The sequence below is a fragment of the Pavona decussata genome, unplaced genomic scaffold, assembly GCF_977016875.1.
Source record: "Pavona decussata unplaced genomic scaffold, jaPavDecu1.1 SCAFFOLD_161, whole genome shotgun sequence".
Taxonomy (NCBI): Eukaryota; Metazoa; Cnidaria; class Anthozoa; order Scleractinia; family Agariciidae; genus Pavona; species Pavona decussata.
The window spans coordinates 4,132,138-4,144,777 of record NW_028145572.1 but is presented as its reverse complement, the minus strand read 5'-3'; the positions used below and the strand labels follow the sequence as shown (position 1 = coordinate 4,144,777).

The 12,640-nt window shown below is 35.5% G+C and overlaps 1 protein-coding gene across 2 annotated transcripts in view; it reads left to right on the top strand.

Moving 5' to 3' along the window:
- The window catches only part of LOC146464910 (dynein axonemal assembly factor 9-like), a 39,845-nt gene that overhangs the window by 22,071 nt on the left and 5,134 nt on the right, over positions 1-12,640 (top strand). The window contains exons 14-34 of one of the 2 annotated variants that reach the window (XM_085129190.1): positions 300-447; positions 1,674-1,807; positions 2,424-2,508; positions 2,725-2,846; positions 3,991-4,036; positions 5,441-5,552; positions 5,793-5,863; positions 5,971-6,021; positions 6,556-6,643; positions 6,995-7,098; positions 8,654-8,861; positions 9,070-9,094; positions 9,299-9,391; positions 9,464-9,584; positions 9,742-9,830; positions 9,927-9,979; positions 10,603-10,705; positions 11,209-11,334; positions 11,625-11,662; positions 12,007-12,050; positions 12,154-12,242. In XM_085129190.1, coding sequence (XP_084985316.1) covers positions 300-447; positions 1,674-1,807; positions 2,424-2,508; positions 2,725-2,846; positions 3,991-4,036; positions 5,441-5,552; positions 5,793-5,863; positions 5,971-6,021; positions 6,556-6,643; positions 6,995-7,098; positions 8,654-8,861; positions 9,070-9,094; positions 9,299-9,391; positions 9,464-9,584; positions 9,742-9,830; positions 9,927-9,979; positions 10,603-10,705; positions 11,209-11,334; positions 11,625-11,662; positions 12,007-12,050; positions 12,154-12,242 — 1,950 coding nt within the window. Of the gene's footprint in view, positions 1-299; positions 448-1,673; positions 1,808-2,423; positions 2,509-2,724; positions 2,847-3,990; positions 4,037-5,440; positions 5,553-5,792; positions 5,864-5,970; positions 6,022-6,555; positions 6,644-6,994; positions 7,099-8,653; positions 8,862-9,069; positions 9,095-9,273; positions 9,392-9,463; positions 9,585-9,741; positions 9,831-9,926; positions 9,980-10,602; positions 10,706-11,208; positions 11,335-11,624; positions 11,663-12,006; positions 12,051-12,153; positions 12,243-12,640 lie in introns of both variants that reach the window. The other variant, XM_085129191.1, reaches the window with a different exon arrangement.

Below are 12,640 nucleotides of genomic sequence, written 5' to 3'. Positions count from 1 at the left end.
ATGGCCTGCCCTCACGGCATCCCGCGTACCTAACACTAGGTAACACTCTTTTAAAGCTTTCTGTTTTTCAGGCACTATAGTTCTGAAAATGAGGGGTGGCACTCAAAGGGAATGTTATTAGATATTTCCCAGTTTAAGTTGGGTTGTATTTCATCACATGATAAATTTTATAAATTTTAATTAGATAGTAAAGAATTCAAAGTAACCATGGTCACCAATGTTTTTTAGTTCGTTTTTTTTTTTTTTAATAATGTTCAAAAGTTGAAACCTTTTGATAAATGATGTTGTTTTGTGGGCAGCTCATCAGGATGTCAGCCATTTGTGCTTCTGGGGTCACACTCTTCAAGGCAAAATATCAAAAATTCAGTGAAACAATCCTTTGGCAACAACAACAACAACACAACTGTAGCCAACAGTGGTGTCAATGGCAGTGCCGCAAGACACATGGTAGGAATACTTTTATTGTAAACTTGACTTCTGTACACGTGAACTCACTAATTTTATTAGACGTCTCAAGAAAATTCATTAAACAGAGCTTCTGATAGGGTGCGGAAAAAATTTGGAAATTATGCGGCACTTTTAAGTCTCATTATGCGGCAAGAAAGCTCTATTATGCGGCAAATTATGCGATTTCATTTAAGCTAATTTAACCTTGTTTTATTTGGTCTAAGAGGAGCACAATCCATTTTTTGCTGTTCAAGAAGCAATTAGAGCACGGAGAAATGAAGAAACAGCTGAAATAAATCATTTGTTGCCTCATTTCAAATGATTGAAAATCAGATATTGCTAACTTGGTCAAGTCACCGTTTGTTGCTTCCCACCCGCATTTTTTTCCGCGTTCCGCTTGTGTGACTCAGCTTCAATGTGCTTGTCAACCACAAACTTCCGAAGGTGATCAACTACTATGTTGCACGAAGAGCAAAACATCTAGGAAGATCAAAGGAGACACTGCTCGCAGCGTAAACAACAGACCATGGTCAACATGAAACGTTCCTTCGGGTACTTTCTTGCCCTTTCTTTTGCCGAAATATTTACAGGAAGGTGCAATCTTTTTTTTTCTCCTGCGAAGAAGCGCTCAGCGTTTTAACAACAAACTTCTCCATGATAAGGATGTTTGTTTCAATAAATATTATTAAAACAAAATAACTACATATTGCAAGCGACTATCAAGCAGTTTTCACGCCAATACCTACATCGCAAGTATGAAGGGATCAAATGACATCTTAAAAATATACCAATGATTGTGATTGGTGTATAATTTTACATAAAAGATTGTTTATTCTGGGCTATTCTTGTTTAATATTGAAAACCAGCACCAGGTCCCCAGCATGTAAAATGAAGCACAGAATGCCTGTTTGTTCGCTTAATCAACAAACGAACGCTTCCAGGTGATTTTTGACGCCTTTTGAAAGAAAAAACTCCTTGAGATAACGCTTAAATTATCGGAGAACTTAACACAAAGCAAGATTTTTGCTCTTTTTTTCTTAAATTGTGCGATTTTGTACAAATTCTGCGATTTTTCATGAATTATGCGATTTGTTGCGATTTTAGGCCAGTTATGCGAAATCGTAACATCGCATGATATCAGAAGCCCTGATTAAATTGCAGCAAGTGCAGAAAATTGCCTCAATGTAAGCAACTGCCAGGACAGACCATTTTGTGTTGTCTTCTAGGTCTGTTTTGCTGTGGAGCCTAAAGGGACATTAGCATGTGCAAGAACATACTTTCTGGAAAATGGATTTGTACCAGTATCACTTGGTGATACAGGGAAGCAGTCATCAACTGCAGGGCATAGTAAGGACTTAAGGTACATTGCTGTACAGTTGTTTGTATAAAAATGTAATGGAAAACTTGAACCCTTAATTTTATGAACATCACTCTACAGGTGCATGGAAATAAATAGTGCACAAAGGGAAAATAAAAAATAAACTGGTTTAAAAAAATTTAAACCAGAAATAGAATTGAGCCACAACATGTACATGTAGCGTACAATTTCATTCAAGACAACTAGCCCCATTTTTCCCCAGGATTTGACCATAGTGTGGTATAAATGCCACTGTGCTACCCTTCTTTAGTTTTGTTTACAAAACACAACTCAAATTAATGATTTCCTTTGTTTTTAATTGAAGATCCAATGTCGTTGTTAAAGAAATAGTGAAAGAAATCAGGTTGCATGAATTCATAGAATTTTCTCCAAAATGATGCCTTAATTGGACAAATAAAATAAGAGGCAATGTTTTGCCAATGAATTTTAGACGTACCTGTTAACTGCTAAAATTGTGGAAAATCACACAAATAAAAAATCAACCAAAAAATTTACTTGGGTCAGACTTTTTGCACCCTGCCTTCCATTCATATTGGTCAAAATTCAGTTGTACAAAATTGTTGATTCAGACATTTTTGTCTTTCATTTTTTTTTTCAGTTTGTTGATGAATCTTTACCTCCTTGCAATCAATGCTGTTGAGAAGGGAGTCAATACATTTTCAAATACATTTAACAAACAAAAGGTAAAAACACATTTCTGCAATCATAACTCAAGGGTTCTGGATAAATTCTCTCATGTCTTGGCACTGACACTTTTGCTGACAGAAGAATTGTCAATTTTTCCTTGTGCAGTTCTTTTTGTTGTGATCACTCCCAAGATTTCTGATGGTTGGCCCCTTGGCACAACCAAACTTATTTATTGATTTAAATTATATTTTATCTGTTTCTTTCAATTTTAGAGTTTTTCAACTGTTCTATCAGAGCTTCAATCTGGTTTGAAGGAAAGAAATATTGAAGTGAAATCATCGTTTTTATCCAGCAATGTGGAATTTTCTATTGAAGCTTGTGATGCTGTTGGAAGGTATACCTTGTGACCAGCATGTAATTTTTTCCTTACAATATCACTGTTTGATCAAACATACAGGTTATGAGAATGAAGAAAATGATCACCAAAGATAAAATATTGTGATGTTCAAGTCATAGAATAAATAGAGGATTACAAGGCCCGCGCGGAGATACAAAATTTCTCTTCAAGTGTTGAAAAATTCACTGCGCTCACTCGTGAAATATTTTTCAACACTTGAGGAGAAATCTCATAAAATTATCTCCAAGTGGCCATGTAATGTTCTGTTTATTATATAAACACCAATGAAATACCAAATCATGCGAAAGGCACGATTTATTATGTAACCATAGTAGCAGTGATCTTTTCACATGTGAAGATAACATGTTTTTGTGCGAAAGCTCACCTGGTATTTCATTGGTGTTTATATAAGAATAATAAATTATTATTATTATTATTATTATTATTATTATTATTATTATTATTATTATTGTACCATAAGGAATGTGTACGAAAAGCAAGGGGAATATTCATTTTGATACTGGGGCTTTAAGGGTAACATGATTTAGCCAAACCTCTTGTTAGTGACAGCCCAAAATGCTGGCAGAATTGGTCACTTCAAGTGCAGGGATTTAACTGAAAAATACAATGAACAACTTGTCGCTTAATAGAAGGCACCTTCACACAGCATACTAAAGTTGGGAAATGCATGTCATATTCCAAAAAGGTTGCTAAACCTTGGCTTTCACAGAGCAAACCTCCATAAACCAGTTATGGCTCAGATTTGAGTTTGACAGCAATTCTGTCATTATCCTTTTCTCTTCTGTTTGAGTGTTTCAAATGTGATTCTAGCAACTGCAAAAGTTGTTGAGATAGTTGACAAGTTTAGAGACTTTATATTTGCTGTTAACAGTTTGACAAGACGTCATTGCCAACTGTTTCTACCACATTCACATTTGCCAGTCGGTGCCTATGAATCCCAAGTTGGGAAAATAAAACTTTAGTTTGTTGTGTGAAGGTCCCTTAAGAGAGATCCTTATTTACAACCAAGAGAAAATCATTCAACAAGGTTTTGATTAGATGGTAATATTAATATACTATATGCTCCCATGTCTAAGACAAACTGGAGTATGTCATGGTGTGTTTTTCTTGCTTCTTTTAGGAGTGCCAGTCTTCAAGATGATAAACCACTTTCTGCCATAAAAAGAGTATGCTTAATATTGTTTATTATATTTATTAAAAAATGTAGTAAATTTCACTGATGTTGTGGAAACACATGCGTGCATTGAAGGTGCCTTGTCTTGGGGATTTTCCTTTATTTTGGTATTTTTTTGGTTATAAATTTTTTCAGACCAGTTTAATTTTTATTTTCCTTTGTGCAGTATTCATTACCATAATCTGAGACAAAGGCAAATAAAAGTCAAACTCAATCCTTGGTCACACATGTTGCACCTCTAAGCCAGTTTAAGGTGGCTTACTACAGTTTTAATGGAGTATAAGGGCACAACCTTTAACTCTTTTAAAAAAGGTTCCAAGCTGTTTTTCCCTTCACTATTTACTGTTTGCTTAAGTCTTTTACGATTCTATGTGAAATTTGAACAATTAAACGTCAACAAATAGCCAACATGAGCAACCGAGTATCCAATGAGAGACTGGGCACTAGTAGGTTAAGTCACGTTTTTCTCAAATTCTACCCGTATGACCCCACCTGAAAATTTCAGGAATAAGAAATTGGGTCTGATTTAACATTCATGCAAAGTAAAATAAAAATCTGTAAGACAGTTTTTGTGCAAACTAAGAGAATGTGAAATCAAAAATAGCTCAAAATCTGTCTTACAGATTTTTCAAAAATTTTGGCTCCAAACGTGATTCACCCAAACAAATCAACCGTGAAAATTTCATCATAAGTTGTACGGTAAGTTTTCAAGCTCAAGCTCAATCAAAGACAGGTTTTTACAACCTCGGACAAGAATTGAATTGCGCATGCCCTTTATTTAAGCGCGCGCTCGTGTATCGCGTGGGAGAAAGGTACCGTAAATTAGAGCTCTTTTACCGAATGTTTATCAAACTTTTTTGCCATATTTTTTGGCCCTAGGCTTGATTACATGTTTGAACGGAGTTTTGAAACTATCGCTAGATATACCAAAGAGATTTGACGCCTTTCAAGTGCTGAAGTGGTTTTTGTTGCTTCTTGAGGTTACTTGCATCATTTTTGCATGCGCGACAAATACTGATGTGTGGCAGGTTATCATAGCGCGCTACTAAGTCTCGGAAAAACTGTAGTAAGCCACCTTAAATATCAAATAAATTTTCAGAGGAAGAATAGACCACAATCACATTTTGCCAAATGTATCTAAGTCACAAGGGGAGAACTTGAAAAAGTTAGCTCGACTTTTTCATATTGCAATAGGGCCATTTCCTTCCTCCATCATACTTGTTAAAACATGATAGTTTCAGTGCACTAGTATCCCTGATATTTGATATTTGCCTCTTGGGTTTTGAAAGTGTTCCTTAAGATAGATGATATCGCCCCTTCAATTTCTTTGTATTCAGTTTCAAATGAAGTGCGCATGTGAAGAAGACTGTTCACTTTAATAATTTCTTTCTTTTAGGTGTGTCTTTATTTATATGATGTACCAAGCATAGAGCACCCAGGGCGTACCTTGGGTTCTGTGGTATTTGGTGAAACATTTCTAGACTCAGCTGTCAGGACACTTGTACCAGGTAATTGGGAGCAAAGTGCATGTTCATGTACCATACCAATGACTGATGTGAGTTTATAGATGTACTCTGTCAACCAGTGTGTGATATGGGCAAGACATAGCTCTTGTTGTTTTTGGAGATAACTGCCTTTATTTCTTTAAGTGTCAGACAAAGAAATAGAAATAAAATATGGAGTATTTTATGAGTTAATTTTATTTATTTATTTATTTTTTTTTTTTTTACTGCATTTCATATTTGCAGAAAGCCCTAGTGTATGGAGCAGCTCATTTGTATTCCTGACAGAAAACATTCCTAGATTTGTTTCATGGCAGGTGAGCAGGCAAACATGTTTTACCTTGCTTCGTGCTGATGTTGCTGCCAAAGTATAGTCTAAAGAAACCTAATGCATATGGTTAATTTTTGCTCTGTTTTCTATAAGGGAGAAGGCAGTGAAAAGCAGATATCAGAACAGATGGAGTCCTCAGCAAAGGTGTGAAACGATGTAATGATGCAACATCTGATTATGTAGTTTAAGTTCACAGTGATTTTTTTTGTCAAATGTGACTTAAGGAAGGCACAATTAATACTCCTTTAAGTATGTTTTCCTTTTTCACTCGGGGTTGCTTGCCAGCAACACTTTCTTGCCGACTCATTTCCTCGTGTAATTTTTCTGTTGTTGGTTAAGTGAGAAAAATCTACTTGTTTCCTGTGAGTGTAAGAAGAGAGTATTGTTTCTTATCATATGAATGTCAAAGCTCCTTGTGCAAAACATATTTAAACTAATTGAGTTTGGATATTCAGCTTGTGACTTATTAAACTTTGCTTAAAACATTTTTAAAAGTCAGGGTCAATCCTTGTATAAATTAATTTTTATTTTGAATATATATTTATTTTAGTAAATGTTGCAGCATTTCAGCTGATGAGTCTCTTTGCAGGTTATTTTGTAAAATATTCAATTGACCACAAAATTCACTGATACTTCACTGATATAATAATAAAAGCAACAAATGTTTCTATTTTGCAGTCAAAAGAAGAAAGTGAAGTTTTAGGCAGACAACTGCTTTGTGGCAACCAGGTGTTTATATTAAGTCAAGTGAACAGATGGGAGACAGGTTGGTATTATATTTGGTGATGTTTATTACAAATTTATTTAAAAAAATGGGTACTTTTGTAATGTTCTCTTTCTTAATTATTACATTATTTTTATTGTCCAACTGAAAAAGCATTGTATCAGGAGATGAGTAGCCAAACGTATGTTACATAGTAATGGCTTCCTCTCATCTCGGTCAAGGTGTGAGGGTGGGGGTAGTCTCTTCTGCACAAAAATTATTTTTGTTTATCATCAATATTTTTTTTAGTCAATTTTAATTAAAATCAAAGAGTTTATTCTATAACTGTGTTTTCCAAGAACAATCTTAATCAACTCGTAAGTAATGCTTATGATCCATTTTATTACCTTTTAGGTTCTCTATACATATATGAACAAGGCTTTCTGTTTGTTCATCCCAGACTTGGTGCTATTTTACTGCCATTTTCCAAACTGTCAAAAGTTCAGTTTTATGACAAGGTAATACAGTACAGGGTGCAAGTATTGATTGATTGATTTTTTGACAATAATTTTATTATTATTCTTGTATGACGGAAATCAGGCCTGGGGTATTAGACTTCCTACAAGTTCAAATGCTGTACAGTTAAAACAAGCTTAAAAAGTAACATAATATTACACAGAATAGTAATGATTCCATTTATTGTGCTCTTTAGGTTTAAAAGTAGAGGCTTTTAGATATTTCTAGTACGAGTACAAGTACGGACATGAGATTTGACTTAAAGTTTTAGCAAAGTACTAAGAGATACAGTATATCCCAGGAAACTTAGTTTTACACATTGTGAGCAACAAACTTGATGCATTTGTTTTGAATGATGATAGCTTTAAGCCCCTTTGTGATTCTTAAAGATGAGATCACCTATGTTTTGAGGACTTGTTTTTGCCACTATGGCGTTTCTCACAAAAACTTGTAAAATGACGATGGCTGTCTAAATGACCCTGGTTCATGCGCATGCACTCTTACTCTATTGGAAAAACTTGTACTAAAATAAATATAAAGGTCTCTATTAATGTATGTTCCATCGTGATAAAATTGACATGATCATTTTAAATAGATTTTATTAAAATATTATTAAATATCTTGATGTAAGTGGCCTTAAAGGGACAGTACCACGCTATTTTTAGTAACACATCGAAAATCGGAAAGATGCTATCCGGTTGATAGCAGCCAAGATATAATGACAAAATTCCATTAAAAGACTATCAGAATGCAAAAAAACTATCCAAGGATATTTTCGCCGGCAGATGACTAAGATAGAGAGGGGTTCAAATTTGAAAACGTCTGGCGGACGTTTTCAAATTTCGCTGTTGTAACGCACTAAAAATCACCTGTCGTACTATATTTTGGTTCAACCTTTCACCTTAGTATCATTATTAATATTTCTTTAACTTAGCGATTGAGAAATTAACTAACACAGTGTTCAAAGTTTAAATTTAGTGAGTTTTGGCCAAAAATCATGATATCTTCCATCGATTTCCCATGATACTGCCCCTTTAATCTTTGCAACCTTAATGACATGGTCTGATAAATTCTGTGATGCTAATTCCTATCATCCCTGCCCCCCCCCCCCACCCCCCCCCAAGTTCTGAATCATGTTCTTAGCCGCTTAAAAATTTAACCACAGCTTGTTTTGTTTAACATATTTTGATGATAATTATTGAATAAATAGCTTTTAAAAACAGAACATCTCTCTTCAATAAAACGTGGAAGATCCATCAAAATATGTCTTCAAATTAATTATTAATTTGAAGGCATGTTTTGATGGATCTTCCATGATTCATTACAGAGTCAAAATTCTTCTTTTAACATTCTTGATTTTCCTACTCCCATCCTGGCCTTTTGAATGTTGTAGGAAACTGCCTGAATCATCAACATACTCTTTCTTGATAGAATGTGCGATATTACTTGAGATTCTCTCAAATTGCACTTATTTGAAAGGTCACATTAATTTCAAATACTGTACCTTAACAAACACAAGTGTTTATTTCTTATACTAAAGTATTTTATTTACATCAGGGCTCCACCAACATCATAACCCTTCTGATCCTGACTTATCATGCTAGTATCAAGGAGCACCTTCCACATTACCTAACAAATGAACATAGTATCTTGGTTCTGGCCCTTGCTCCACAGTCACACATATACAGGCAGTTTTACTCTGATGTTCTACATCTTTGGAAAGAAAATCAACTGTCCAGCTTCCCTCATTTTGAAACTATAGCAGGTTAGCCTGTCATAGCAACCAAGATTTATATGCAATTTTAATTTTGTTGATTTGTTTGTTTGTTTGTTTGTCTTACTTCATGTCTATGATGACATTTGATACTAAACCTTCAATTACACTTTCAAGGAGGCCATACTGCAATTTAATGCCAAATTCAGTGTTAGTTTCTTGCAGTTAACTGTTTTCATATTTGTTTTAATGCCTGCAGATTTACCTGATTCTTTAAAGGAACAGTGAGTAGAATCTTTTTACACCATTCTGTAAATAATTAATAGGTCTTAATAAAAATATTAAAAACAATATGGATTTTATTCAAAGTTCAGTTTTTTATGAGGGTTACAACTAACTCTAGGTGTAATGGAGTTATTGATTTGATTTGATGTTGTACAATAATTATATTCTGACTTTGAAGTTGTTTGTTTTTACATTTTTTACAGGCATTCATGGTTACAAAATCAGCTCCACCTGCAGAGTCCAGCCACTATTCAGGATCTTTCTTCTGCTGAAGCCTTATTACCAAATTTAAAAAGGCAAGGAGAGGTTTTAAGAGTAGCAAATGAATGAACAAATAGTTAATTCTTTGTTTTTGTTTGTACTTTCAGTTTCATGTGCCACTTTGCTGTGAGTAGTTCATTTAGTGACAAACCTGTCAAGTCGGAGGATTTACCAGTGCTTCTAGGAAACGAGCCAGTTGTTCAAGACAGCCAGTCACATGATTTTGAGGTATTGTGTTTAGTTGTTGTCTTGCAGCATGTTTCTTAAGTAATAGCTGAAGTCAAAATTCCGAAAAACTTCTTAGTGGTTTGTTGTTCAATTTACAGTAGCAAATAAATATTGCGTTGTTCAGTTCAATATTCATGTACCCTTTGTTTCTTTTAAGTTATTGTTGACCATTCTGACTGGAGTTCCAGGCAGTGGAAAGGACTCACTGTGTCTAGCTCTCGTAGCATTGGCCAAGGAGAACAGCAAGTATGTTTTTACCTCATATTTGTTTGATTTGTTCGGTGTGAAAAATGTCTTTTCCTCTGTGTTACACTGAAGGTGTACATGTTTCTTTGTCTATAGGTGGATAATCTTGCACAGACCTGACAATAATTCAGATCCATTTGATCCTAAAGGTATAGTTTATTCTTATCTTCTTTGTCTTCTAGAGGAAGTGTAGTTAAATGGCATTGTCACCAACTGCAACATCATTTACAATGGAAAAGTTGAAACATTTTTTCAGTTTGTTAAATTACTCTGTTAGTTCACCCGAACTAGTTGAACTTATCAAATTTTAAAACAGACAGATCATACCCTTTCAATGTCCAGGTGGTTTCTTGAAGTTCATATCAGCTGTCTCGATTTTACAGTGTGCGCCTGTCACTGGTCCTCAATGGCCTCTCTGATTCTCCTTTTGAGGGGGTCATCTTCCTTTGCGACAACACGTCCTTGAGGTGTTCACCAACTGCAACTAACGAAGCTCTTGTAATGTTGCTATGCTCCTTGATAAATTTTTCATGTGATGCCTCAGAATGCCGCACATTTCAGGACAAGGAAACAACATCTTTACTCTTATGAATAGAGACAAATATTATTAAGTGGTTCAGAGTACCATTATTTTCTCTGGAATATGTGATGGTAGAGGAAAGTGAGAGGTCGGAGGGGTTCATTAGAAGGAGAGCTTACTGGAAGGAGGGTGTTAAAGAGAAACATTTTGGTAAATAAAGAACTCATTGTTCATTTCTTTTTATTTCTGAAGTTTTACAAGACTCTCTGTCTGCCACCCTGTCAAGCCAGAGACGCCTTCATACAAGGTTATCAGCCAGTGGAAAAAGACTTAGAGTTCTTGTTGTTACTCCAGGGTAAGGCTGTTAACAACACCAGCAAATATGTTCCACATGTTCTAGATTGGCTGCTGAATGGCAGGGTTGAGTACCCTGTGGTTTTACAGAGTTACCAGTAATGTTTGTGTCAATGTATGAATGTTTGCAAATGTAGGTAAATGTTAATGGGGGTTAGTTTCTGAAGAAAATGTGCGGCTGCATCGTTGGGGGAGTGGAAATGAACATTCGGTTTTCTCTTGACTGAGTTGCTAAGGTGATTTAACCACCGTTAGGAGGTTTTAGAGCTGACATTTCGAGCGGCTAGCCCTTTGTCAGAGCGAAAAGAGAAACTGCAAATCAGTTTAGAAGGACTAGATGTATATGAAGACGCAGAAGAGTGAAAACTGATTGATTTTTTTTTTTACTTTCCATTCTACGCAATGAATGAAGTACTTATCATAAACCATCATTTTGACCTTCCATCTCCAACAGTCGTTTGTCTTACCTTCATTGTAGTCTAATGCGCCATGTTTGATTCCAAGGTTTACTGATGTGATAGACGTGGTGCAGGCCATAAAGACTCACCCTGATGCTGAGGTCGCCAAATGTCTGAAGATAGGAGCCGTGACTTGCTGTGTGGATCCACTGAATAGCTTCATGGAAAACAGGTACATACGGCGTCTACTACAGCTGGACGTGAACAATGCTTAGCATCAGTGGAAGAACCAATGGTACATCAAATTCCACTAGAAAATCACAATCTTTATGAATCACATAACCAGATTCCTTGAAACTGCCGTAATGACCAATGCGCGGCATACAAAACCTCCCACCAAAATGCCATTTTACAAGAAGCAAGTTGAGGAAGAAATTACAGTTTGTCCAGCGAATTAGGAAACAGTTAGTGAATGAACGTTTGTCCCAAACTTTGACACACTGTTGTTGTTACTCTCAACAGGTTGACCCTGCCAAAGTTCCTGGAACACTGTGCTCAAGGTTTGTTTGTTTTGTTTTTGTTCCTTGTTACTTCTTTTGAGATTCTCCCCTGCCCTACACTTTTGACTATGGAAAATGTGACCTACCCCTCCTCAAAAAAATAGATGAAAATAAATGAAAGAATTATTAAACACGCCGTTTTCTTTAAGTTAAGGGTTTTGTTACTGTCCCACAGCCATACAGAAATTTGTCGGTGATATTTTTTAGACTTTCGATGGCTTCATTAAAGACTGGTTTCCTTCCCTTTTTGTGACCCTTTTTGAAGGAAGTTACGGAACATGTAATCACACAGAGCTATTAGCTAAACTTTTTTGTCTTTAATAAACCCTTCTCTATTCAAACAGGTTGGGTCAACAATGTTGTCTTCACAAGTTGTCTGGAATCACAGGTGAGTATAGAATCACCCAAAAGTTAAAAAAGCTGGAACGATAGTAGTTTATACATTTTAGGTGTTTCCTTTGCTGTAACGGTTTGATTGTTCTCGTTTTCAGAATGATCAACTAAGTTTGATTCAGAAGCTTGTTCGAGCTTGCAATCCTGATTCAGCATTTATTCTTGCCAAAGGTGGAGAAGTCACGAGGTAACGATTTATCTTGTCTTTGTTTTGGTTCTGACGGTTGTTTCTTGCATGCACACGTTTAGCAGCATTCAGTGCTCATTCACTTTCAAAATTATGAACGGGTACGCAGTCTTGATCTAAGTAACATCTTAGATGGATGTAGTAGCTGCTACCTTTGCAACTCGTAATTAGGGTTTTAATTACAAGATTTTAGAATTTTGATAATTATGAATAGAGTTTTAGTAGTTGGTATGTTAGTGAGTTATCATCAATTTGTTTTGTATTTTAGATTGTATTTTAGAAAGTTAGGTGTCCCCTATTGGCAGTGGGAATCCCCTCTGCTAGATTGCTAGATTGTTGCTTGACACGTTAATAAAGTCATGTGTAATCTTATACCGGAAAATCGTATAGGTCTACTT